The 27,811-nt window shown below is 50.7% G+C and overlaps 1 protein-coding gene and 1 long non-coding RNA gene across 25 annotated transcripts in view; one reads left to right on the top strand and one right to left on the bottom strand.

Annotated features, from left to right (window-relative positions):
* MSI2 (musashi RNA binding protein 2) overlaps positions 1-27,811 on the top strand; it is a 238,815-nt gene that overhangs the window by 179,422 nt on the left and 31,582 nt on the right. For 16 of the 24 annotated variants that reach the window (XM_066979801.1, XM_066979806.1, XM_066979805.1 and 13 more), the window contains 3 exons: positions 302-384; positions 7,114-7,228; positions 15,128-15,202. In XM_066979801.1, the coding sequence (XP_066835902.1) occupies positions 302-384; positions 7,114-7,228; positions 15,128-15,202 (273 nt within the window). Of the gene's footprint in view, positions 1-301; positions 385-7,113; positions 7,229-15,127; positions 15,203-18,233; positions 19,866-27,811 lie in introns of those variants that run through there. The other 8 variants (XM_066979792.1, XM_066979789.1, XM_066979813.1 and 5 more) reach the window with 3 other exon arrangements.
* On the bottom strand, positions 20,479-22,217 carry LOC106043772 (uncharacterized). Its single transcript, XR_010825792.1, has 3 exons — positions 22,134-22,217; positions 21,295-21,467; positions 20,479-20,564 (listed from the first exon to the last, which is right to left on the bottom strand). It is a non-coding gene; the product is annotated as an uncharacterized lncRNA (long non-coding RNA).

Below are 27,811 nucleotides of genomic sequence, written 5' to 3'. Positions count from 1 at the left end.
CCATTAAATTCTTCAGGGTGGATCAAAAAATCCATAAGGAGGTTTTAATTCTCCATTAAGTCCTATGGAAGAGCTGTAACAGAACCGTATTAATTTTCTCTGAGATGATGCTCCTTCCCTCCATTAGTCTGTAATGAGCTCGGCAGCAGCCCTGTAGAAAGCAGGTGTATTTACATGTGCGTATTTCTGTGAAAGTTTTCCGAAATCCAGAAGGCCAAGTAATGCTTTATTAGAATGAAAGCTGTTTGACTTCACTAACATTTTCCTTTCCTCCTCCCCTTTTTATTCCTTTATCGAACAGGTTTTGGGTTCGTTACTTTTGAAAATGAAGACGTGGTGGAAAAAGTCTGTGAAATTCACTTCCACGAAATCAATAATAAAATGGTAAGTGCTCTTTCTGACGCGCGGGTCGGTGCCAGCGAGGTCTCCCCAGCGGTCACAGACGTGCCCAGGGCCGTGCCATCCCAGGAGCCGGTTGCGGTGTCCCAGGCACACGGTGCTGCGGGGTCGGGGTGCGGAGCCTTGCTCTGGTGCTGCGGCTGCTGTGGCCCTGCCATCGAGCGCCGGCGTTCCCCGGCCAGGCCCAGCCCGGCAGCCAGGCCCCTCGTGAAGTTTTTCCTAAATGACATCGAGTCCCAGGTTGCGGGTTGCCCTGTCAGTAAAGCCACTGAGCCAGATGAGAAAGGGCATTTGTATTTCAATCGATGCAAAAACTTTGATATTTTTGGCTAAAATATTCTTTCTCCCTTTGTCAAAACATCCTTTGCTTCTCAAATGTGTATTCAGATATGCATTGTATATTGGTCTGATATGTGTTCACAGACTTTAAATTCAATAATAGAGCTTTTAGTGTGGATAAGATCAAAGCAATCTCCTTGGCATATGCTGGAGGCCTGATTCAATATTTGACTTGCTAATTTTTCCCAGGGCACTGAAATAATATTCTTCATATTGTTCCCGACTGCAATATGCATCGGAAATAAAAGTAACAACCCCTTTGGCGACTGTGGTGGTGAGGTACTGAGGCAGGGCCGGGGCAACCCGCCGTGCCCTATGCCAGCCCCCTGCCCCAGCCCCGATGCGTGCCGTGGGCTTTGCCTCCGGCCCGGCCCGGCCTCTTGCTGCTCTCCCCACATCCCTTGGTGCCAGCGCTCCTTCGGGAGTTTCCTCCTGCCATCAGTGCTGCGTGGCGTGAGATAAATGTGGGCTGTGGGGGAGGTTCCATTCCTGTCTAGTCACTAAATGCTGATTAATCTGCCTTAAAACAAAACAAGAAGTAACACCAAACGCCCCCACCCCAGCCCAGGAACAACAGACCCAGCCACAAATCAGAAACACTTTAGATGTAAATTTAGGTAAGACTTGTCAGCTGGGAAGGCAGAACTACAGTGCTGTGCTCCATGACTCTCCTGCTGCTTAGTTCGAGGGCAGGTGCCTGTAGCGTAACGCTCCATGGGTGTACTTCCTTCACACAAGACGTTTCCCTTTGGAGCACGACTCAGCCTTCACCTGGTGCAAACCGGGGCGGCCCGGGTCGCCTGGCGGGGTGCTGGGAGGCAGAGCAGCAGCGTGACGCCGAGCCCCAGCCCCGGGGAGCACGCAGCAGGGCAGAGCACGGCGCTGGGTGCCTCCTGTGGGGAGGGGGAGACGTGTGTGCGGCCACCCAGACGGGTTCCCCGCAGGAGCACGGCACGTGCAGTTTCCAGCTGAAGCCGTGTGCCCGCGGGACGGGTACCTGGAGGCACGAGTGAGCGCAAGGTCCAGGGCTGCTTCCCTTCCTTTGCCACGAATCTCGGGTTGGGCTTTGCTCTGCTGTTAAAATCCCGCGCTGTTTGCTGCTGGCATGCCCCTGCTGGGGCAGAGCTGGGGTTGCTGCTGGAGGGTTTCTTCTCCGCTGAGAGGCTGCGTGGTAAGGGAACAGCAGCGCCGGCAGCCTGCAGGATGGGACAGGGCGAAAACGCTTGAGGAACGTCACAAGGAGCAAAAGAAGCAGTGTAGGCTGTTGGTGTTTTGTTGTCGCGGATAATTAAAGTACATTCTTCCCGGCACTCTGTGCCTGCTTGGTGCGTGATCCAGGTGCCACGGTGCCTTGAGCATGCTCTCCTTGTCACTTCTTCTACAGCACTAATTTTAAAAGCGGCCCACGAGGGAGGAGATGAGACATGATCCTGTCTTGGGACTGACTCATCGTGTTGCTGATGTGTCTGCAGATTAATTACCAAGCCCAGGCAGGAGCGGGAGAGCCCGTGCACGCATGTGTGACAGCGAGCTGGTGCAGATGGCCGGCAGTGACACGCGGATCAGGGCCGGACACGGACACACTTCCTGCGGCCCCCTTGGGGACTGACCACTCCTGCTTTGTTTTTAACATGTCCCCCCGAGTGCTGCGCGGCACGGGGAGCAGGTGCCGGCCATCCTGGTCCCGAGGTGCGCGGGCACCGTGCGCTGCACTCACTGCCATCGCCCCCGAGCAGGGGCAGCGGGTGGCTGCTGTTCCTGAGCCCATTTGCAGCCTCCCTTTCCGTGCAGGCTATTTTTAGCCCTCCCATTCTGCTTCTGTTGCCATCCATAAAGCTTAGAATGTCAAGTGTAATATTAAACGAGCAGTGTGCAAGTGAAAAGAAAATGCCAGCGAGGTGTTTAATAAATGAAACCTGGAATTTACGTGGGAGGCCACGGATTCTCTCCAAACTCCGAGGGGAGGGGGACAGAATAAATAACCACAGCAAAATGTCCCCAGAACATTGTTCTTCTCGCACAAGCAGGCTGCTTTGCCCCAAAAAATGGTTTTCTAGAAGGGTGCAAAAGTAGCCAGAAAAGAAATGTGATGGAGTCGTTGATTTTCTTTGCGATTTGGCTGCGATAAAGTTGTTCACATCCTAGGGACGGGGTGACACGTGCGGGGAGCTGGGCTGCCCCCGCTGGGCTGCAAGTCGCCACCTCCGGTCAGCTGTTCGAAAACAGGCTCGCGTTGCCAGGCACCTGTAGCTTTCTTTCTCCTGCCCGGTGGATTCGGTGGCCTGGTTTGTCTGTGGCTCGTTTTTAATGTATCAGCACTGCTCGGGCTTCTCCCAGCACTGGCAGCCTTCACTGCGTGCTGGGGCTGTGGATGTGGTGTGCACCATGCACCTCTGCCTTCGGGTCTTCACGCAAGGCACCCCGTTCCCAGAGAGGCCGAGCCGTGCCCACGTGCAGGAGGCAGGGAGCAGGGCTCTGCTGCCATGCCAGCAGGCTCCCTGGAGCTGGGGTCACCCATTTTACGGGTCTGCAGGACTTGCCCCAGGGAGCTGCCACCACGCACGGAGCCCGGCTCCGGGCCGTGCTTGTGGGCCATCACGGGGCTGCGCTGCTGCTCCTCGTGTCCCGCTGCAGGGCTGCTCTCCCTGCTCCTGGAGCTGGAGCCTGACGTGCTGCTGGTTGTGGCACTGCTGTCAGGTCACGCAAGGAGGATGAGGGTCGTGGCGATGGCTGTGCTGCCGCGAGGGAGGCAGGGCCCGCGCGGGACGGCTCTGCAGGGGGTTGCTGGCGATCACGATGCTCAGGAGAAGCCCGAAGCCGGCAAGGTGCAGCAGCACTGGAAACCCCTCCTGTCAGCTGAAGGACACTGCAGGCCGCCTGCAGCCTGGATGCATTCCTCTAACGTCGGTCTCGGATGTGCTTGTGAGTGACGTAGCTGGTGAGACGGGTGGTGACGCTGCCCTTGTCGCGTTCCCCTGGCGTGGCCAGGTTCAGCGGCCTGCGCAGGACAGCGGGGAGCTGCCTGGTGCTGGGGGCTATCGGGGGCTTTGGGGGACAAGAAAATTGCAAGAAACTTTCAGACTGCACTTCTCCAGCATCTCCTGCAGCCTGAGGATGTGCCAAGCAACTTCTGAGCCCAGTGTCCCCATCCCACCTTGGTCAGTGACGTAATGCTGTTTTTAAATGTGCTTAAAAACCTTTCTTCTGCTCCTGGTGTAGTGCTACCTTCGCAGCATTGTTGGTGAACACAGGTTGCTGTTAGAGGAGAGAGAGTTTGGCTTGCCATGGCATGAGTGGCAGGGGGTCCCCGAGGTAATCCCATCTCAACTAACTGTGAAGTGCACTTTGCTGGCAAGACAGAGTTGCCTTGTCTTTGGGCGGTAAAATAGATTTTTTGTGCATTGTGAACATGGGAGCACTCCGCTCTCCTCAAAATAGCTCTGGTTTCCCTGGAAAGCTGTTAGCCATATTTTTTGAAACATCCTGGTGCTGCGAGCTGACAGCCTGTTCTGTTGCTCTGGGTATAAGAGGCTTTTCACTCCCCATCTCAGCCGTCCTGGGTTCTAGTGGCTTTGACTGCTTGTCTTGACCCAGGAGCACCCCAGTGTAATGTTAATTCTCCAAACTAGACTAAACAAAAATAGCAAATTTTAGTTTCCTTGTCCTTTTTTTTTTTTTTTCTCGATTTAGAGTTAAAACTTTCTTTGTTAGGCTGCCGAAACTAAAGCACATCTTTCGTGCAGGGGAGGCGGAAGACAATCTGGCAATGATCAAGGAGTGCAGAAATGCTGAACTGGAAGTGAGTGTAGGATCCAGGTTTACGCATAACGTGCCCGCATCAGGCAGGCTCCTGGGGGCGACGCGGTGCGGAGCTGAGCCGCCTTCCCATCAGATGCTCCCCCCAGGCGGGAGCCCGACTGCGGGTCCCGCTGGGACAGCCTGCCCCGTGGTCCCCTGGGGTTTTGCCCTGTGGTCACCATTGCTGCGGGTGGTGACAGCCGTCCCGGTCCCGAGCAGCCTGGCCCCTCACCTCCTGCTTCACTGTCCCCGTTTGCCGGTGGGATGGGGCTCGGGCAGCTTCCGCGAGCACGTCAGGCGCTGCTGCCTCTGCACACTGAGTGTGCTCACGGATCTGTACCCGCACATCACGCGGCCCGGAGCAGAGACGTCTCTGCTGGATAATGGCAAATATTTCTGCCCTCCGTATGGGGCGTATTTGTTTACAAGGCTTAGGAATTATTTCTCTTTCCTACTGGTGGCTTTTTCTTTTCCTTTAAATCCGAGTTAAAACTCCTTTGCAGCTCGCTACCATTCCCTTTATATCCTCGTGTGCTGTGAAAATCATAAATTAAGCTAGTCTTTCAGAGAGCAGCGGTAGGCTGTTTTGTGGTTGCAAAAGCTAATTACTGGGTTATTGTTTCTAACGGTGCTAATCCAAACTTCATTTTCCTGTTAATTGTCCGTCGAGCCAGGCTAGATTGTTTTTATCATCCTGAATATTTGCAGCGAAAGCAGCTATGAGGTGTAACCAATGCCTCCGTGACATTTTGAGTGGTGGCGAACCCGAGGAATATGGCTGAGAAATGAGATGATACACTTCTGGCGATCACCCTGCTGCAATTTGGCTGGAGAAATTAGATTGGCACACTCCTGTTAAATGTCTCTCTGATTAAAAATAAGCAGAGGAAAGTTTCAGAGGATATTGCCGAGCTGCTTTGCTGGCGCGTGAGGCATCGGGGAGGCTGGTGCTTGTGCTCGGCATTTCGAGCACATGAAGAGCCCTGGGCTCTTGGAGGCAGTGATGGGGAGTCACACGCAGCAGGTTGCTGCCCTTGGGTTGGGAGGGTCCTGGGGGCGCTGAGGTTTTGGGGTGGATGGAAACAGTGCGGCAGGCACCCCCGCAGGCTGAGACCCACCGGGGGTCCTGGCCACTGCCTTCCCTGCCCTGCTGTGCCCGCGGCACCGCAGGCTGTGAGCTGCTGGCCAGTGAGTTGGCTGGCGGAGTGTTTTGCTTCCTTCCTTTTCCTTCTCTCTTTATCTTAATGTCAGGGCACGGAAAGCCTGTGGGGCACCGCGGGGCTTTCCATCCCATCGTGTGCCTGCAGCATGCACACGCGCCATCCCGCTCCGTGTCCCGTCCCGCGCAGCGCTGCTCCCGAGGCCTCCTGCAAGGGCACAGACATCTGCTAGCAGGGGAGTACCAGGGCACAACTCCGGAAGAATATTCCTCCAAACTTAACCAGATTCGGGCAGTTTGCTTTCAAGAAGTGCGTGTTTTGACAACATTGGCGGGATGTGAGCGTTGTAGCATTGGGATGTGTTGCAAGCAAAGTAAATAGGATCTGCACGAGGTTTGCAGCAGAAAGGGGAGGAGTAGGTGGTTTTGTTTAAAATACTCCCATTACAGTCAGTTAACCTTTATGTTACCTAAATGAAATCTGTATAAACCTGAAATTTTCACTGATCAGGTTGCCTAGGAACAGGCGGTTGGTTTTCATAAGACAATGAATACACTGTCACTGATAGGGCTATTAGGAACAGAAGCATTTAGCCACGTTATGCGACATCCCTGGGCTTGTCTGCTGTGGTCGCTGCTTGCCCCTGGGCGCCCGCCCGCCTCTGCCTGCCGGTACGAGTGCCGGAGGTGACGGGGACACGATGCTGCTCGGGGCAAGCCCCCGGTAGGCAGCAACAGCACGGCCACCGGGCCATCTGCTCGCTTCTCCCCGTCCCGTCCAGAGGCACAGAAGCAGCCCCTGAAGGTGCACCCGGGCCCCTCAGGGCCCTTCCCCGGAGCGGGTCCCAGCCCCGGGGCTCTGCCTGGCCGCAGAGGAGTTAGCGGAGGCTGGCGACGTGATTAACGCGGCATTAAGTGACTTCAAAGGGCAGCAGGAGTAACTGGAAGTGAAAGAATGCAGATCGTTTATTAATAGGGTTTACAGAAATTTTCTGCTGGGTAGAAATATCGATTCTTTATTCCTGTTTTAAAAGGAGCTTTTTGTAATGATCACCGAGAGTCATTTTCTGCTATCGATTGTAATAGAGCTGTGCTGAAGACTTTCCTCCATCCATTCCACGCCCGCAAGTGTCATTGAGAGTAAACGCAGCGCAGGTTTTCCTTTCAGGACCACGGCAACTTCTTCAATCAGCATTTCTGTCATCTTTACGGCGTTGGTTTGCTATGTGTTTAAAGAGACATACACGTTTGCTCTTTTAAATCCGTTTACACTACTCTGAAAGTTCACCTTTGAGGGGGAGGCGGTGTGGGGAGGAAAATGCTAAAAATAAATCTCCCCCCTTAAGTAGATCAGTTCTGCATTTGACATTTACATGGAATTCATTTGCATCTCATTTGTACATGTTTCTGCTCAATAGGTAGAATGTAAGAAAGCACAACCTAAAGAAGTGATGTTTCCACCAGGGACGAGAGGAAGGGCACGTGGATTACCGTATACCATGGACGCTTTTATGCTAGGGATGGGAATGTTGGGTAAGTGTGCAATAGCCACCAAACGTCTTCCAGAGCGAGCCTCCCCTGTGTTGTCTCCCTGATTTGTGAACGCGTGAGGCGTAGGGGTGAGCACATCTCGGCACTTGTGTGAGTGCGAGCCTAAAACTTCAGCAGGGGTGGAGTGGGGAAAATAATCCTGTCTGTGGTAAATGATTAACTCCCCCCCTTCCTGGAATATAAAAATTTGCATTTAAATGGATGTTTTAAATAGCCTGTTTTACTCTTACTCGCAAAAAATAGAATGATGAAAGATGCAGTGTGTTCATTCTGACTAAAAATGATCTCTCCCCCTTTTTAGAGGAATTGAGTCACACATTATTCCCCTTCTTTTAAAGGTATCTTTGACAGTTCAGCATAGATAATTGAAAATCTTGCCGGTTCTTAAATGGCATGCAAGATGGAGAAAGCAGGGAGATGTGTAACAGTATAGGTCGCAACAATAATTACGAGTTTCAAGGAGATGGAACGGTATTTTAGTCCAGTGTATTGTGTCCAGAAAATACTAATTAAACGGGATAAATGATACTTAATGGCAAAATTCTATTTGTGCACGAGGTCTATTTAGTTATAATTGGTTCTCATTTGTTTCTGCCTAGATAGTTGTTCTTTCTATATAGTCTGACAACCAACCTCTTGATATTCTGTCCTCAGATTTACTAAGCCAAAATCCTGCTAACGCATTGCCAGTGTCTTTTTGTAAAACCCGTGTATTTTCCACTTTCTGCTCCCTTCGTATTGCCGGACCTTCCCTCGGTTGTCATCTGCTGGGTCTGTAAAGTGTACGTGAGGGGTGGGGGGGCTGGTGGTGTCCCCAGGCAGAAGTGACCCTTCCCTGCCACCTCCCTGCTCCGCAGCCTTTCCTGGGTGCTCTCTGGGCTCTGTCCGGAGCTGCAGCCCTGCGGCCGTTCTCCTCGCCTGTCACCCCCCAGCGCCGCTCACCCGAAGGCACCCATCAGCTGCAGCGGGCGCGGGGCCCCGGGTGTCCGCGGTCCTGGCACCAGCACTTTCTGCCTTCAGCCTGAGGGGGGAGAGGCAGGGCGCCCTTAGGAATTTTTCCAGGCTTTATTTAAGTGGAACCAGGCAGTTCCCCGCGGGACTGGCCCACAAAGAGGGTGGTGGGTTTTGATCTCAGGAGTGCCATGTTCTCCATCAGTGGCAGGAGTAGAAACTCCACTGTCCCAGCAGACCTGTCCGTCTAGTGCTTCATAAACAAGACACTCTTCAGCTTTTCGAGATGAATTTTTCTGAAGTTTAGTTGATCATAGATTTGAAAATCTAGGAAAAATCCTAGTTGATCCTGAGCATGAAAACGAGCCTTGAAAACTGGTGCTCAGTGCTCCCAAGCTCCACGGGGCGGGTCCACGGGCAGCGTGGTCTGGGGCCCTGCAGGACCCAAAGGCTCCTGGAGCGGGCGTCAGGGCGGAGGCTTTGGTTCCTGTGTTCTGCTGAGATGTCTGACTTCAGGCACTGCTCGATGTCATGGGAGAAACTTCCCTGCCATGTTGTATCTCAGAATTAATAGCACTTCTCTCCAGGTGGCCGGAACGATCCATTTTGGGGATGTGTAATTTGGTTATTTCAGCTGATCATCTGTTCTTCTGTCCCCACATTCCACCGCCACCCTCGCCCAAAGTGTTTGGAGATTACATTTTGTGGTTAAAATATTTATCTTGCTCTAGTCAGTCTGTGATTTCGTTACCTGTGAGTTCGCAGTGTGCCTGTGCATACGTACCGCTCTGCTTCTCCCGCTTCTGCGCCGCGGTGCCCAGCGGCCCGGAGGTGGGTGCGCGGTGGCACGGCACGGCCCGGCTGCTGGGTGCTGGGCACAGGGAGCGGGGATGGCATCGGCTCCGCCATGCTCCTCGCAGCCTGGCAAGGAGAAAAAGTTGAGAGGAGTTCCTGGAGCTGGTGCCTGCCCCGGGGACCTGAAAGGAAGATCGAGCCCTCAGGTGCGGTGTGACTAATTGCTGCTGGGGCTGCCTCTGTGGAAAAAGATCGCTTCAGGCTTTAAGAAGCAACAAAGAAGCCCTCGGTGAGCGGATCGGCTCCTGCAGACAGCCGCGGTGGGACGCCTGCTGACAAGTTTACCTCCCGCTGCACAGGTGCGGGCCATCCGGACTGGTGCTGCTCCGCTGCTTCTCGCAGGGCGGCCTTTAGCGTGCTCTTACTAGATTTCAAATCAGAGTGGCTTGCTCAGAATTAACGATTGATTTATGGTGAAGGCCAGATGCTTCGTTATCAGCTCGCACTGTGTGTTTTTTTATCTTCCAAGTTCCTGCTTGCTACGGTGGCACCGTGTTAAATAATTAAGTGCTGAACAACAAAACTGCAGCACCGTTGTTGTGAACAACAAAACTGCAGAGTCGGAGGCTGGCTGGTCGGCTGTTACAAGCCCCTTCCCAAAGGCTGCCCGGAGGAGTTGGCCTCAAGGCTGGTCAGGGAGCACCAGGAGGAGGCTCAGCGGGGAGCCCACATCTCCTGCCCGCTGCCAGCCGCGGAGGGGAGCGGGGGGTGTAATTAACCCGCCGCACAGCGAGGACCCAGCGTCGTGTGCTGACGGGGGCAGATCCCAAAAGGCCTGTGTCAGATTTACTCCGCTCCTCGTTTTAGGCGTTTGGCCGGACTGAAAACGAGTGGATTGGAGCTGCTCTTGAAAGGTTTTTATACCTTTTTCCAGGAGCCCTTGTCCAAGGTCACCTTCTCCAGATGCTGTTCACAGGCAGAGGAGGAAATCAAAGGAACAAATGCACAAGACAACCCAAAGGAAAGAGTGGAGAGTGACTCCCTCCAAAGCTATTAAGGAAGTTGGTCTTTTTCATTAATCATAGCCTCCCTGAGGAGCCTGCAGCAGCCGGGGTCTAAAGGTGCACAGGCAGCCGCTTCTGTGATGATTTGGTTGATTGGAACAAAATTAAAGTGTTCTTCTGAAAGGATTTTTTGACTGCGAGAGTGCAGGCAGGCTGAGCCTTCTGCCAGGACTGCTCCTGGGCTGTCTCAGTCTCTGTCTGCTGATGGGAAGCGCGCATCCTCGGGGGAGACCAGGAACATTAATTAGCCACTCTGCATAAAGAGCGGGCTGGAATGGTTTCAGCTCCCGTGACCTCTTTCTCTCTGGCAGCCCACCTGGCAGGAGGATGGCAAGGCTCTCACACGCTCCGTGGTGAGCAGGCACCAGCAGGCAGCGCACGTCTTCAGCTGGGTGAGGACTGCCGGGGCCCGAAAGCTCGCACAGCGCCCAGAAGCCCACCCCTGCCAGCTGCTCCCGGTACAAACCCGTCACCCGTGGAGCCCCTTCGCCAGGGGCCACGTAGGTGCTGCTGTGTTACCCCTGCTTTCTGCTCTCTGTTCAGGTCCATACCTGAAAACCTGAAAAAAAAAAAAAAACAGAGAAAAGAGAAAAGCAAAGAGGGGAAACATCAACAGCAGGTTGTCTCCATCTCTCCTTCCCTCCCACCTGCAGCAGCTCTGGCTGGGTCGGGGCAGCTGCCGGTGTGGGGGTCCCGGCAGGGACGCCGGGCTCTGGGGGTGGCTACTGCAATGCTTGATCTGAGGTAGGACCCTACAGCACTCGTTTCATTTGGTGATGGGCATCTTAGGCTTGCAGGTGTTTAATATTAAAGTTGAGCCCTTTTTAACTTGCAAACCCCTCCAGAGATAGGAGAGCACGGCCCATAAAGCTTTTGCCCTGAGACTGTTGAAATAATGTCTGATACGAACACCAAATTTCAGAAAATCCCTACCAGGCTGCTTATATCATTGCACCAGGCAGACCGGGGCTCTGCATTACTGCACACGTTCAGTCGAGGTAGGCTGAAGTCATGCATAAAAGAAGCTTGTGCCCTTCAAAGAAAGTCATTCCTTTCTTCCATCAGACTCTTTAATAGAGCAGTAGCCGCCTCTGAGGCAGAATTAAGGAAAGGGAACCCTGTGTTGGACACACACTTCCCAGCAGGCGGGCAGGGCTTCCAGGAGCCGCTGGGCTCCTGCAGCAGCTCCAGGTGCGGTGTTCACCCCGGTTAGCACAGCTGTGCTCAGCTCGGGCTTAGCTTTTTCCTGTCCTTGAAGTAGGAGACAGATCAGTAGGAGACTTTTTTGGACCAACGGGGCAACTTTTACAGCAGGTCTGTTTCTCTTCATAGCTGCTCCCTGGTACACAGTCACCCCCATGTGCCTGTAGGAGCTGGTTTTTATTCTACATTCCCTGGTGCAGCGGGTGCTTACGTCAAGGTCACAGACAAGGCTTTTTTAAGCAAGAGCCTGAGCATTCTTGTTGTAGTGTGGGGCGACGCTTTGGCAGGAGGACAGCACCTTTCCTTGCAAACAACCTGGAGTTCCTTACTCTGAGCCGCACTAATAATAATAATATAGCTCATAATTTTCTTGCATCGACTGAAGTACTTGAATTAATTTTAAAAGCAGGAGTCCACAGGCCCCAAAGTGCTCACGCAGTGTGTCCGTATACTAACCGTGAGGTTTGTCTATCCCGGATCACCACATTTAAAAATTAAAAGATGTTTCCACAGGGTGGTTCAGTGGTTGTGGACGCTTCCTCCTGTGGAGGAGACAAACTGTTTCTCCCTCTAGAGCTGCGCTGGGACATCAGGGAGCTGAGGGTCCGGCTTGGGTGTCCTGCCTTCCCAGTGACCTTGTGTGCATGCTTGGCAAGGTGCTCAGTGCCCAGGGCCCCAGGTTGCCATGTGTATAGAGGAAGGGGGGCACTCTGCCCAGTTTCCCCTTCTGTAAAATAGCCTGTAATGCTTGGGCTTTAATGGGGGTCCACCATGATGGGCTTTAACACTAGTAACGTTGTGGTACCCTTAGGTAAACTGCAAGTAAGAAGGTCAGTGTTACCTGCTTGCAGTTAGTTTTGTCCTGGAAGCAGAGCCTTTGCTTTCCTCCGGGAGACCTTCCCCGTACGGCAGCACTGACCGCACGCTGCAGCAGTAGCGGACTTGGCGGCAGCACCGGGTGTTCCCTCCCGCAGGAGCGTGACCGTGACCATCGTGTGGTCAGCGTGGCGATACCGCAGCCACCACCGTCACCTTGGGTACAGCAGTGCTATGCACGGGCCGGGGAGCGTCCAGCGCGGGCAAGGATCCATCCTGCGGCCAGGACGGGGCTCTGAGAGGCGGCCAGGCGTGGGCTGCTGGCTCGGCCAGCCTGCAAGGCGGGCGTGCAGGGCCCGCTGCCGGTGACAGCAGAGGCAGGGAGCTGGGTGAAGGTGCTGTGAACGTGGTTTTGGGTGTTGGTTTCAGTTTGCGCTCCCATGGGCAGCAGGGTCTCGCTTCAGAGGAGGCAATCCAGGCAAAACTTGGATTTTTGGTTTAGCAACAAGGGATGATGAAAGAGTTTGGTCATTCACTAGGGCTACTGAAGCAAATAAACTGTTCGGTACCCAGTGCAGGGTGAGAATGGCATCTAATGGAAATGGTGGATAGGTCAGCATGGCCATAATTTGGCTTGATGAAGCAGCCACATGGGCATGGTGTTAATGTGATATTGATATTCAGGCAGCCAATTTCCCCTGCACGGATCGGGTTTTGACTTGTTAGAGCAGAGCTGGGCACTGCAGCAGTAAATGAAGAGGAAAATTGAAGTAATGTTGTATTATAAATTTATGATTTCATCTGCCTGACCTAGAGAGTGCTGAGCGCCGCGGATGCAGCCGAGACCCCCACCCGGGCAGCCACACTGCCGGCATTGGACACAGCAGCCTTGGCCGGGCAGAGCGGGGCTGCCGCACGCTGCCCGAGGTCTGGGACACGCATGGGGGCAGGCGCAGCCCCGACCCTGTGGGGCAGCCGATGAGATGCGCCCGCAGCATCCGCACCCCGGGGCAGACCTGGGTGCTCCTCGGCACACGGGCCGCACGGCCCCCTAGGTCACCAGCCAGAGCCTGCCTCGGAGTCATCTGGGTCCGATGGGAGCAAATGTTTTCTTCTTGGCGAGGAGAGTGGCTGTGGTCGGTGCCGCAGAGCGATTTTTCATTGTGGAGCTCGCAGTGGTGTTAATGGCGCTAGTTACTTAGCAAACAATCCATTTATCAATATCGTAGGTTTAAAAAAAAAAAAAGGAAAAAGGGTTTGTAAAGCTTAACTCTGAAAGATCTGATTTAACGACAGAGGTGATTAATTTCTAAGGGAATCCAGCTGTTGAGCTGTGAAATAAATAGGCAGGGGCTAAGCGGTGTGTACATATCTGCTGAAAGCTGCCATGCGCTGTCCTGCAATTGCAGGGCTGCTTTCCCCTGGCATTGCCTAATCCCATAATCAAAATTCATCCAAGCATTTTTATCTTCCTGTTTTAGATTATGATTAATAGCATATTATATCTATGTATAAATCTAATCATAAATGGAGAGACTTGGTGCGGCAGCAAAATTACTGTACAATGTATTAGTATTTTAAAGAATAAACAAACACGGAGATACAGGACCTCCGGAGGAACCGCTCAGCAGCTCCCCATGTTCTTGAGGTCTGTCCCAGCTGCTGCTGTCACCACTGCAGGATGTCTGTTGGCTTCAGGTGGAGAGAGAACAAACTTCTTAAGATGATTTCTTGGTCTTGAGAGGCCTTTCCTGGAGACTGGAGGAGTCTGGGCAGACCGGTTAACACTGGTAGCCAAGGGGAGCTTTAAGTAGTGTTGGAATTGCAAAGGAGAATTCCTGTTTTCAAGGAATTTGAGCAAGCAGAAGGGTCAGAAGTGAGGATGCAGTTTTAGGAAACCTCTGTAGCATAAAGGACCGCATGCAGCACCCGCAGCGCCGGCTGGGGCAGAGGCGGCCGCGGCTCTGCGTGAGGGCTGGGAGGCCGCAGCGTGCGGCCCCTCGGCTGCTGCCGCCCCGCGCGCGGTTTCGGGCCTTGACGTCTGACAGGTTGCAAACCTCTGGTGCCTGACCAGCACAACCTCTCTGCCCTGGCCTGGCTGGCAGCCGTGGCGAGACCCTTGGGCAAGCGGCTGTGGGGCGGCCCAGCGGGCGCTGCTGCCTCTGTCCACGCGGCCTGGTCCCACACGGTCCCACACGGCTGCGGGAGGGGACGGGGCTGAGGCCGGCTGTGCTCACGGCCCTGCCTCGCTTCGGCACCCGCAGCTGTATGAGCGGCCCTGCCCTGCCCGCAGCGTGACTGTTCGCTTCCATCCCCTGCGTGGAAGAGGGCACAATTGCGCCTTAATGCATTTACGTAGGCATTTTTATTAGCAAAATGGTCTTGAGTGGCATTTTTTTCATAATAAAACTTCAAAAGCTGCCTGAGGTTGGATGTGTGTATCTTAGCAATTGCTTTAGGAAGCGGTTCTCATATCTGGGTTTTACTTTCCTGAAAAATTAAAAGCTCTTTGACTCTGGCTCATTGCCGTTGCTGCCTCTAACTCTTTGATGTGTTAACTGTTGTCCTTCACACTCCTGGGATAAAGAATTACTACTACCTTAATCTCCAACTGTCAATAGCTCTGAAGCAAAGTACATTCATTGTAAGCTCTCCAAATGTCAGAGCAAACCTGTGTTATGTGTTTAGCCTTAGCATTTGGCATTTACTCTTCCAGCTAACAAGTATGCACAGTCCTTGGACTTCAGATACCAAAGTGCATGTTAATTACGTGAGTGACAGGTCTCACGCACAAAGCAAGGCAGGCAAGTGATCAGCAAAGTCGTATATCTCTAGATGTTTCTATTCAAGATAATAATGAAACCTTTCTGCAGTTTTGCATGAGCAGAATAAATCTCATTTTTGAGTACCCCCTAGTAAAATCAAGTTTCTTCCATGTTATTTTGCATTATATTTATAAATTAAAAGACCTTTATTAATCTTGAAACTTTTTTTTCTCTCTCTCCTTTTTAATTTATTTTTATTTTTATTTTTTTATATTTCTGTGATCAAGGCTACCCGAATTTTGTTGCAACGTATGGCCGAGGATATCCTGGATTTGCCCCAAGTTACAGCTATCAATTCCCAGGTATGTACATTTCATTTGCAGATTTGCTTTTTTTCCCTTCTTTCCTTCTTTAGTTTTTCCTTTTTTTCCTTTTTTTTTTTTTTTTTTAATCCATAGCTGCAAGTTGAGACAGGCAAGTCTGCAGGGAGCACCTCACATAACAATTTTTTTTTACTATTAAAAATATTTATATATATATACATATACATATTTTAAAGACATTTTTATTAATGTGTAAATTGGTACTGGTTATTTGAAAACAAACTTCTTAAATTAAAACATAAAGCAACAGAGATAATTTAAGAGCTATTAGCCTCCCTTTGATGGTTTTTTCCTTTCATATATATATTACAGATAAATGTACAGGCACACACACAGACTCACACACACGTACACGTGTTCTGTGGTAAGTTCATATTCATTAGAAGTGCAGTTTGGAGTAAAGTCCAGCATTCCTGTATGTTCGCAGATACCTTCGGTGTCCTTCCTAGCAGTTAGCTCCTCACGGCGTGTGCTCGTTGGGTGTGCTCTGTGCTGTTCTCGCTCCCTCCCTGGGCCGTGCAGTGCGCTCCCCTCCAAGGGCTGCGGGCTGCGGGCGCTGCTCCCCCTGCGCAGCACCGTGAGGCCTCGAGGCTGCCGCTGGGACTGAAACTGCATGGGACTGAGAATTTCTTTTTACTTCACCTCAGCGTTTCTCAGGGAGATCTAGCAGGCCGCTGTGTTTATCGCCACTAGTAGCTAAAGCCCACCTGGACACCGTGGCACGGCAACCTCTGTGTTGCACGGTCAGTTCACAAGCGCACTCGGCGCTGAGGTCCCATGCGAGTGGTCCCACCGCCCTGTGCCGTGCTCTCTAATGGCTTAGGAAGGGAATGGTGGAAGCACAGCTTTGCTCAGGTCAGTTGAGAAACCGAGTGAAACCCTGCCCATGGTGAAGTCGCTGCAGGCGCAGTGGTGAGGACACCGAGCACCCTCCCGGACGGACCCATAGGTGGGTCAGAGAACATAGAGCGGTGCTTGGCTCTGCCGGGGGCACAATGGGGCAAGGATAAGTCCGTGTGTTCAACCCTGGGTCAATAGGATGAAGCATTACTTTGAAAGGATACGCATTATTAACATCCGTAAGATGAATAATGTCCTTGCACGGTAGTTTCTGCAGAACTGGTTTCTGCAGGATGAATAGCACCAAGGGAAACTCGTTAGATTTTCTTTTCCATTGCTGAAATTCACAAATGCTAAGGCTCTATTTTAAACTCAACTGCCTGTTTCCCACCTGTGCTTCAGCCCTCTCAAACTGAGTCAGGTTCTTTGGAAGACATTGATAAAAGGACCGCTGCCTTGGCAGGGCGCTGGGGCTCCAAGAGGCTGGCAGGGGCTGGTGCCCCGCGGGCAGTGCCGGGGCGGCAGGACAGGGCAGGTGCTGGTACCGCCGCCAGCTGCAGCGGCCCCGTGCTGGCAGCTCCTCCAGCCAGGAGCAGGGTGCTGGGCTCGGCCAGGCGCTGCTCCCTAACACAGGAAGGTCGCCCAAATGCACGCACGCACTCTCCAGGCGGGCACTGATGTGTGCTTGAACGCTGGAGGAGGCTTCAGAAGGCGCTCGCCTGTCTCTCGCTGTCCTCCCGGGTTCTCGTGACTCCTGCACCAGCTCATTTGTATGAAGACAGCTAAATGAGAGACAGCTTTGATATGTTAAATGATGAAAATCGGCAGAGATGACTTTAATTATAAACATGTCTAAAACGAACGTGTCGGCTGGCTGAAAGCAGAGATGCCGTTTGACTCCAGCCCTCATTATAGATACTTCTATTAAGGGCCAGGTTTTTCAAAACAGGCCTTGCAGTTAGTTGCTAGTTATTTTCAATCTCTTGCAGAGATTGCGAACGCAGAAGAAAATCAAAGCAAATTGTCACCTCTAGAAAGCAGGTGCGCTTAACTGCAGGCCCCAGTGGTGCCTTCTGCACCAGGGGCCGGCTCGAAAATTGGGATCGGAAGGGGGGAAGGGGAGCTGCGCAGCGGCCACCTCGGCTGGCATGGCTGTGTCGGGGCTAGGGCTGTGCCCGCGTTGCTCTCCCTGCAGGTCGTAAGTTCCTTACAGCAATTAGACCCCGGCAGGGGCGGCACAGGAGCACTGCTCCTCGTGGGTGCTGCGTGGCGGGGGCGCAGCGGGGATGGTGCCGTGGGGGCGGCTCGGGCAGGCTGCGGTGGCGCTCGCGGCAGGGGACAGCCCTGAGCAGACGTGGAGTCCCCTTGGGAGCCGGCTGTTCGAGGAGAGCGCGTCTGGGGCAGTAAGTGCTGCGGCATGGAGCGTGAGATAGGCGCGAGCCTGGTGGAGAGGAATCTGAAATAGACTTTTTTAATAAGCTGTCATGTCCAAGCGCTCAGTGCCGTGGTGTGGGGAAAAAAAAGTGACGTGGCCACTTCTGAAGGAGCACCCCGGGCGGTGTGTCGGAGAGCTTCGGCACCCTCGCAACAACCTGGTACTTAAACAGCAGTGCCGCAGCCCCACGTCTGTGCAAATGTAGGACTAAATACCCAGCTGCAGTTCGCTACAGGGAAGTGGCAGTGCGGTCTGCTAGAGTGCAGGCGTGTGAAGGCTCTCCCACACGGGTGCCTGCGCTGCCGCAGGTCAGCCTGGCAGGGCTGGCCGCGGGCATCGTGCCCGTTACTTCTCGGGTTACACAACCTACTGACTTTTTTAATTAAAAAGAAAAGAGTGCCCACCGAAATTGAACTGTACCACTGATATTTACCATTGTGGAAGTGAAGCAATGCTACAGATGTCACGCTCCACCTGCTTGCATTGTCATTCCTGCGCTGTCGGCAGCGCGCCCTTGCGACGCCCGGCCCCGCAGCGAGGCACACGTAGTCAGGTTGGCGACTGCTCTATCTTCTTCCATCACGTTATTTTTTTTCCTCTATGCATTTGTAACTCAGTACATAGCCTTTTTCTTTTAATTACAATCACTCCCTTTCTGTGACATTTTTTTTTTAATTTCTGGGACTTATCTTTTCAGTTTAATCTATTAATTTCTGTTCTTATTTCACTTTGCAGACTATTTGCCGATTTCACAAGACATAATTTTTATCAACTAGTTCTTAAAGATGCATAACAAATTAATCGGGGTTTACTACAGTGCTAATGAGAGAGAGAGACAGAAAAAGCCTGGGTGGTCCATGTTTAATATCAATGTCCACTGAAAAATTGCTGCTCTTACTGGCTGGTTTGATTGACTGGACTTTTATTTTATTTTTTATTTTTTTAAAGGCTCCATATCCTCACTGCTTTGAGTTTGCTTTTTATTTTTTTCTTTTTTAAATTTTTTTCCTCTGCTTTGTTATGAGTTTTTAATGCCCACTTGGAATGTAACTCACAAGGACTGGGGATAGGGGCGTTATGAAGGCATGACTTCTCACAAACTTCTTAGAAATAATTTTATCAAGGAAGGAAAAATGATGATTGGTTCTTACACAGCAGCCCCAAAGAGAGATGCTGGCGCTTTTTTACACAGAGACGTTCAGCAGTAGCACAAATCATAGTTACAGCGGAGTGAGACTAGGCTCTCCTCCTGCTGGGGTTATCGACAAAGCGGGGTTTAATTCCTCCAAACGAGCACACCCCGTGCGGGCAGGTGTGAACCTGTGCCGCCAGTGGCTGTGGGTGCAGCTGACCCACTTGTGTTGTGTTCTCTTGATTTGCTTTGTTGTGGGGGCTCTGCCCAGAGCTGCCGCAGTCACGGAGCTGTGCCCCGATGCAGCGGTGCCGGGGTCGGTGGCTGGCGAGCCCCCGCGCGTGGCCGCCAGGCTGGGGGCTGGAGCGCTGTGCTGCAGCAGCCCCCGCTCGAGCTCTGCACCGCTAGCTGCCCCCTCCTCTTGCAGCAGGCAACGCTTTCACGTACTCCCTGCAGCTGCTCTCACTTCCAGACTTTGCTTGCAAATCATGGGCAAATTGCTTAAATTTTGGCAAGAGGGGCAAGCTTTCACCTCGCTAGCTTGAGCTGTATTGCGCCTCTTAATCTTCACCCGAATGCCAGAAGAACCTCAAAGCTCTGTGATATGCCTCTATCCATTGGCTTCCCTTTTAACAAGACCAGGTTCTGGTGTTTTGGGTAGAAAACACACATTGTATTTGAATCCTGTTTTTCTTTAAGTGTTTCTACCCATTTTATAAGTTTGTGAGAAGTAAATTGCATGCTTACAGTAGAACTGTAATGCATTTTAATGTTTGTTAATCCACTTGTTAAAATGTCAGTGTCAAAGGCTCTACAATACACGGCTATGCTGTTCATTTCATTAAAGATGCTTGATGTAATAATTGGTTAGTTTTCTTTTTACTTTTCTGCAGGCAATAGCTTTTTTTAATCTGTATGGCTTCTTATTATTTTGTTTGGGTTTTTTTGCTATGAATTGCTTTGCTTTTGTGAACTTGTCTTAGTGTGCATGATTTGCAAACATTTCGGCTATTGTGAATTTTCTCATTTTTTGTAAATAGTCCATCTGTGCTTTTCTTTTTTTCTTTTTTATGACTTTTTTCCTGTAAGTAACTAAGGTAGAAAATAATAATAAATTGTTTACAATGGATATGCTGTGTTGCTGCTCTCTTAGCTTGCAGTTTTAATATTTTGGTTTGGATGCACCAAATAACCAGTACCAATGACAATTTAATAAAAGAATAAAACAACCATCACTCCAAGCGTGTGACCCAGTATTTGAAGAACCTGCAGATGAATGGTTACATACGAGGTGTGTTGACAGCAAAAATTAAAACAAGAAAATATGACAACGCACTTGTAACAGGGGGGAGAGCAATGTCTACATGTAAAAATTGCAGTATTCCCAACACTCTGATCTTCCATCATGCTGACCGAGGTGGGTTTAAGCATCAAACCCACAAGCGTGTTTGTTAGAAACCCTTGTTGCAAACTCTCCAGCACTGATGTGCAGGAGTCTCTTTCTTCTGTTTGGAAATGGAGAGGAAAACCAGGTAACTCTTGTTGCTTTAGAGAAGGTCCCTCGCTGGGATGGCAAACGTTGTCCCCAGACCCCACAGTGGGACTGGTGCTGCTGCCTGTGCCTGGGAGAGCACCGAAGTTGCCATCGCTTTGTTTCCCTCTGTTATACTTTCTTCCATCATTATCTGCATGTCTGGGGATTGTCAAAGTTACTTAGAAGCCTTCAGCTCAGGAATTTAAATTTCTTTTTAATTAAGGGTTTGTTTGCTTGAATGTTTAAAACTTATTAAAGCCTTTGTGTATGGGGAGAGGTGGGAAAAACAAATATTTTTCACAAACTTTTCTGAGCTCCTGGAAATACACTTGCTTATTAATAATGATACTCCGTAGTCTGCAAAGCCCAGTCTTGGGTCATGCTCTTGCAGTGCCTGGTGCTGTGAAAATGCAATGCAAGATCAGTTAAAAGTTTAAACTGTATTTTTTTATTATTATGAGAGCATTTAAAACCAAACCAACTTTCTGTTAATGTATGAAGCTTAATTTAGTTTCTTTTCTGATAGCAGTAGCAAACTGTTCACTTGTAGTCCATCAGTTCTGGGAAGGAAGCTGTTCTTACATAGAAGTTATTTGTGATGCTTGCCTAGTGAGTCTGATAGTTATTTTCTGGGTCAAGAAAAGGAGCTGGTACCAAAGACAAGAGTAATTGCTATAATAATGACAAGCTTCAGATTGTGTAAGGAATTAAGTTGCTGTATCTGGTTTTGAGGACATTCAGGAATATTACAAAGCTGCAAGCTTATTTTGCTCTTCTGCAGGTCTCTCACTCTTGGTTTCCCACTCCTTTATAAGTAATCTCCTAAAGGAGATGCAGTGGGAGCGAGAGGAAAAGGGTATGTTTGTAGCGTCACCATACTGCCAAGCAGACCATTTTGTATGTAGCGAGACATGGTATAAAGCAGTGGAAGTACTCGGGAGGTGCAGCTCAGTTAAGCCTTGTAACAGTAAGAGGAACCGTTCTGACTTCTTTGTCTAACCCTCTCTTAACTGCTTAAAATCTGCTGTAATCATCCCTGCACTGCATGCTTTTGTTCACCTGAAACACATCACTGCATCTGCATGGCATAAAGTGGTTTACAAAATGCATTTGAAATCTGCTAGAATCACCTTAATTGTCACTCTTCAGAACTTTCAGTTTCTGTCTTCATCAATGAAAACAAAGGCTGTGGACTTGACCTGGTTTAAAACTAAGAGTTTGGGTTTCCTTTGCTGGCCGAGGGCAGGCTGAGGAGGGGCCGTTCTTGTTGCAGTCACGTCCCTGGAGCAAGGAGCAGCTGAAGCTGTGGAAAACAAACTGAGAAGTTAATATAGCAAAGCCCATAAAGCCAGAAGGTACTCCTTCAAGTTCTGCTTAGATGGCAATAGCTTTTGATGCAAGAAAAATGTTATCTAGAGCTGTTCCCCAAATCCAAGCAGAGCTTAAGCAGCTTTTAGGTGCGTTTGTTTTCTGAGAAGAGTTGTGTTGTGGTTTTTTTTTCCCGTGTTGCAGAGAAGTGCTTTGTAAAATTCCTTTTCACCTGCCCTTTGCCCCGCTCCTTGAAGTAATATCCTGGCTATTGAATTTAAGGGGAGTTTTTCAGGGGAGAAGCTGCTGATCTCAGCCAGTGGTCCAGCTTCCAACTGGAACAGCAGCAGGTGGCTAGTACAAGTGCTGCCCCCACTTCTGTCCAGGTCCAGAGGCTTTGTGCTGCGAGCAAGGTTCTGGTAAGGTTTCCCCATACCGCTTGTCTGGCAAACTTTGCCAGGCCCTATGCTGATGCCTTGAACGCCTACTTGATCAGTAAGGACATCTTGAACATTGAACTTGGTTGTCCTGTTCCCAGCTGCTCACTGATCTGTGCATGAAATTTGCGATGGGCTTTAAATGTTCACGTTTAAATGTTAATGCCCTGAAAATGAGCGATCCTAAAGGGACAGGGAGGAAAGCAAAGAAAAACCAAACAAACCTGCCAGTCCATCCGGGTCTCTCATGAGCTCTTTGTGTTTCGGGCAGTTCTGCAGCAAAAGAGTCCCCGAGTGGTCGTTGTGTGGTGAGCAGGCCGCAGCTGCGGCAGCTGGGGAACTTAATGAGAATACTTAGCCACAGGAGTGAAGAGTCGTAACGCAGGCCCATACGTATGGAAGCAAACGCAGGTTACCCTATGGAAAGCATAACATGATGTGGTAACGGCAGTTCTGCTGTAGGAAGTTCTGCCTGTCCAAATCGGCTGGAGCACAGCAGCTCACCTGCGTAGGCCTTTGGCCTCTGTAGATACAATTTTTAACTGTAAAGCTGTTAAAAACTGGGAGCTGGGGGTTGAAAAAGAATTGAAAAGATTATTCTCCTTAAAGCACAAAAACATTCTTCAGTCACATTTAATAGTAGGGTTTCAAGCTCATAATTAAGTTTTAAGTAGCTTCCAAGTTCTCCTTTGCCCAGAAGCAGTAATACGTAGTCCCTGCAGTGATGCCCTGAGGGTTTTTAGGCTCAGCACCACAATCCTCTCCTCTGACCTTTTTCATAATGTGGATTATGAAATGCACAGCGGCAGTTCCTCCACCAAGGAAGCGTGAAGTTCCCTGTCCCTGCCAGCCACTGCTGTTGCGCTCCATAAGCTGCGGGGAGCTGTAGCGTGTCTTCTGGCGAGGCACTCGCTCCTGACTTGGAAACCTGCAAGTTGTGGAGAATTTCCTGCCCTCCGATAACCTTGTCCTCTGATTAATTACCTCCTCCTTTATGTAGGTGCCTCTCATCTGTGTTGAATTTTGCCAGCTTCAGCTTCCAGGCGTGAGTTCTTTTTATGCGTTCGTTCATAGTCTGGGATCTGTCTTTTAATAATACTTACCCAGATAGTTTAGATCATTCATAAAAATTTAAACAAGCTGTTTAAACAAAATAGCTCATTTTCTCTACCATCAAAGCAACTGAAATGAGGCTTGAAGCAAATCAGTGCCACTTTGCTGAACTTTAAATCTATGCCTTGATGCTGTTCCACCTAACCTGCCCTTGTTCGTTCAGCAGCAGGTGACTGAAATTCCGCGCTGCTGTGCTGTGTGTCAGGTGTGGGTTCAGTGAATTCACAAGGATTCCTCCCCCTGCAATGATCATTTCATTTATACATACCTTGTTTATTAAAAATCAATGGTAAGTGTTTGGCTTTGGGCTTTAAAATGAGAAATGCTTTCATCGGGCGATCAGCTTAGTACTAAACAGAATTACTTGCTTTTAGGAAGCGATTTAGTTGAGATTCTCTTTCATGCACATCAGCTGCTTTCACTTGAAGCTCATAATTCCCTGTATTTCACCAGATACTAAATTAGGGAGAATTACATACCGAGTTAGAGTGGTGGGTGGTGGGAGGTATAGTTTTCATAGGACGCATTTCAGAAGCGTAGTGAATGCCTTAAAGCTGCTATAGGGTTGGAGTAGCTTTTAAGTAGAGTAAATAAGCTAAAACAGCTACCAGCTTTTGCTTCTTGGTTTGGATTGTTTTGGTTTGGATCGTGGTTTTTTTTGGTTTTGGTTTTGTTGTGTTTTTTTTTTTTTGAATAAATATTTTTCTTAGAGTGAACCATTTGCCTTTGAGAACTTTCCCAGTTTTCTGTATGGTGAAATAACTGCAAAAGGGTTATTACACTTGAAATGACACAGAATGATAATTTGGAGACAAACAAGGCTTTGTCTCACTGATGCATAAAGTAATTACTAGGCAAAAGTGCATCATTCTCATTTTAAAAACCGTGGCCTGAGAGCGGTAAACAGCTGAAAAATGGGTTGTTCACTGTACATAATGTGGAAGTGCCAAATTTTAAATTAACTATATTTGGCTTTTATTGTTTTGTTGAAATTCCAAAGCAGAAATATTTGTTCATAATAACATCCATCTGCAAACACGCATCCGGTGTGAAGCGCATTACGGGTGTCTGACGTTGGGAATTTTCCTACAAAATCTTGCTACGCATCGTACATTTTAAGCAGCAGATGACTGTGCCTTGAATAACACAGTGGGCTGTTTAATGAGGTTTCCATTATGCATGATGTGCAGTATCTGAAGTTCGCTAATTTTCTGACCTGGTGAAATAGATTTTAATAAGCTTGATGTAACACAGCATATAAAGACAAAGGGAAACAGTTAATGGGGCTGTCACAATAAAGAACTCTGAGCAGGCCTGGAGAAGCTAAAAGTATTAATAGAATTGATCGAAAGCTTAGGAAACAAATTCTCCATTTCCGTGGACCTCGTGCCTTGTTCCCCTCTGGCCGTCGGGCAGGCGGCACTGCCCCACGTCCGCGGGGACACGGCGGGTTCGCTGCTGGAAGCGCCAGGCACTGCGGACAGTCACAGCCTGTGGGCGTGGGGAGGGCTTCACAGGGTCTTCGATGAAATCCAGAAGTGTTAATTGCTACTAAACCATGATAGCATGTGAGTGGTTTGGTAGAATCCTTGTCTTTCACCAAGCCCAGATAAAATTCAGTTTCTCTGTGTATGTTCCCCTCTGTATGGTGAGCGGTTAGTTGTTAATCTGAAGCTTGAAATGGCAGCTGGTTTTCCTTTCTCATTCTTGTTTCTTATAGAAAAGGAGAGGGGGAGACAGAGGACTGAAAGATGAAGGTTTTAAACATAAAGGGATTGTTTTGGGATGGAGCTTTCCCTTGTGCATGCTCACCATTAAAGACTGCATTTGTGTCCAGTAAATTGGACCCACGCCTGCCCGCCTCCCAAAAAAAGGCTACTGGGCTCTTCTGCTTCATGCTTGTGAGTCTCTGATACTTTTGAAATGAAGCCTAAAGATCCTACAAAGAGGATAACACTGCCTAATGGAAAGAATAATGCAAGCGAGAACCCATTTGAAATGACAGCTGTGAGCCTCGCAACGCTTTTCTGTGCTGATCAAAGCCGCTGGTAACGCTGCTTGAAAGGAGGGGATCAGTTTCCCCTCGCCTTTTCCCACTCAACCTGCAGACGATTTTACATTCTCGACTTCACACTTTTTTTTTCTGGGAGATCAAGTGAACTCCCAAACGACTGATGTAGATCGGCACGCTGCGTGAGCCAGGTCAGCCTAAAAGACAAAGCGCTGTAAGATGGGGCGGAACGTAAACCCGGAGCTCGGCCGCCCGGCCTCCGAAACGCCCCGCTCGGAGCGGTGCTCGGGAGGCTGAGCCCCGGCGCTCAGCTGTGACGCCAACGCATGCAAATAGTCGGTTAACTGGGAGGAAGTATTCTGCTTGTTTTATGGCGGCTTTTATTCTCCATGCGCATCTCATAATTTCTGTTGTTTTTCTGAAGTCTGGTGCTGAAGGCAGATGATGATTTGAGACTCTCGGCTTGCATTTTTATTGTTGCTTTAAATCCACGTGCTTATTGCCAAAGTCTAAACGTACGACCTCTTCTGCCCTACGTGCTTTGGCTGGTAGGAAGCAGAGAAAATCCTTTGCTTAGTCTTTTTTGATGGAAAACCTGATATCTTGGTCTTTGTGACTTCTTGGTTTTGTTGTTTGGCTGCTGCTGTCTGGCTGCTTGCAGAGTGCGGCATCGTGTCCTCCTGGGCCTGCAGGGGCTGAGCAGAGCCGAGCCTGAAGCACTTGGTGGTTGCCCATCTGGGCCAGGACAGCAGGGGAGGGCTGGTGACGGCCTGGCCACGGCCGTGACAGCGGTGGCCCGGCTGGCAGCGGGGCAGCACTTGCAGGTGAAGTTTTGGGTCCTCCCGGCCCCGCTGCCGAGCACCCCCAGCTCCCCGCAGCAACCCCAGCCAGCGGGACGTGGCCGCAGCTGCAGCACACTTCAGCAGAGGCCGCTTCCCCCCCCTTTGCCTGAGCCTTGCGGTTCCTTGCCATCACCTGCAAGTGCAAACAAAGACTCCTCCCTCCTCAGTTCTGCCCCGGTAGCACAGACTGGAAGCGAAGTGCCGGCCGTGTCCGCAGCGAGACCCCCGGCACAACAGACCTGCACAGCCGCTGCGTTCTTCTTTCCCCTCTCAGGGAGTTGGCAAGTGTGTGCTGGCTTCTCCTGCCCCGTTGCTGAGATGTTTTCTTTCAAAAGCTTGAGCGACATGAAAGGGGCTCTGTGTTCAAACCATGCCTTCATTACTGGCGCTGCAGGGGGTTTCCAGACCCCAGCAAGGGATGCTCGGGCGATGCACACGCTGTGCCTGTCTCAGGGTGAGGTGCAGACCCTTGAAAGCAAATGGGTGTAATTCGCTTTGCTGCAACGGGAGATGTTTTATAGCTTCCTGGCAGCAGAGAGGAAGGGGGTATATAATGCTTATTGTTTTTCACTTGTTTTTAGTCATCTTTCAGCTACCTTCATGCTGGGGTAGAGGAGAAATGTGTTTTAAATGGAAGCGAGCAGAGTGAAGACACGGGTGGCTTTGCAGGCAGCGTCGCTCCGGCCCGGAGCACTGCCGTGGTGCATGGGGCAGGGGCTGTGGCTCGCGGGAAGCACCAGCGGCCCCGGTCCCCTGCTGCTGGAGGTGCTCCTGGGCAGCCCTGGGGCCCAGTCCTGGTCCTGCAGAGACCTGCAATGGTGCGTGCCCCCCACGGAGCCCCTGAGCCCCGTGCAAGGACTGGCCCTCCTCATGCAGCATTGCTCTTGCCAGATTTGTTCCCAAATCTCCCGAAAGATCTGCTAAATCCCCAGATCTTAGTTTTTTTTTCTGCTTGGTAATGCCAAGTATGAGCCAGTGGGACTACGTGCTGCCTGCTGAACTCCAGTCCTGCTGCTCTCGGTCGCGTGCCACCCTTTCGATCCCCTGCTCCCAAACTTGTTTATCGGTTGGAGAAAGCAGTTGCTTGCAGACAGCCCCTGACTCGATATGTGACCTCAGGGCACAGCATTTAAAAACAGATATGTCCGTCTTCCCTCACATGAGGCTGCTTCAGTATTTAAAGTGAAACTATTGATGCAGGAAGCAGAAAAATTTATCTGTGAAGAATTGACCTCCAAATACTGGCTTTGGCTCATTCTGAGCAATAAGAGAGCATGAAATTGCTGTGAATCCTCAGGGCTTTCCTGGTCAGTGTGCAAGCCCACTGCAAAACATTTACTGTAAAATATCTTCTAATTGCAGCGCCTAAAGTGGGCACTTTGCTCCTTTGGAACAGCTTTGGTATCTTGTTTTCTCTAGGCAGTTATATGCAGAGGATACACAAAGAAGGACAGGGGTTGTTTCTGCGAGAATTGGAGCCCCTCACACAAACACGGTGAACGAGTCGATCTCACCCGCCAGCCCTTCCTGATTTCCCAGTTGACTTCAGAGCGCAGCGGGCTTGGAGGAAGGCAGCCTGGGCCCCCTGCATCTCAGACAGACGGTGGGATCACCGCTGGGGGCTGGATCTAGAGCATGCTGCGGCCAGTGCCTCCCAGTGGCTTCCCAGTGCCCTGGTCTGGGTGCCCAGTTCCCTCCAAGCCTGTTAAAAACGCCCCGGGAGTGTGCAGGCGGCAGCTGCAGAGGCTCAGTGCACGGCTCTGCCAAGGCAAGCTCCTGAGGCAGCCCCACGGCCGTCGGGCAGGGCAGGACGGAGCGGATCCACCCCCGCCACTGCCTGGGGAGCAGCGCTCTGCAAGGTGCCTCGGGGACTCGGGGGAGCTGGTTTAAACCCAGGCCCAGGGCAAGGGGCTGTCACTGCTGGAACGCAGGCAGG

The sequence above is a fragment of the Anser cygnoides genome, chromosome 18 (genome assembly GCF_040182565.1).
Source record: "Anser cygnoides isolate HZ-2024a breed goose chromosome 18, Taihu_goose_T2T_genome, whole genome shotgun sequence".
Taxonomy (NCBI): Eukaryota; Metazoa; Chordata; class Aves; order Anseriformes; family Anatidae; genus Anser; species Anser cygnoides.
This window is presented reverse-complemented; position numbering and strand designations above follow the sequence as displayed.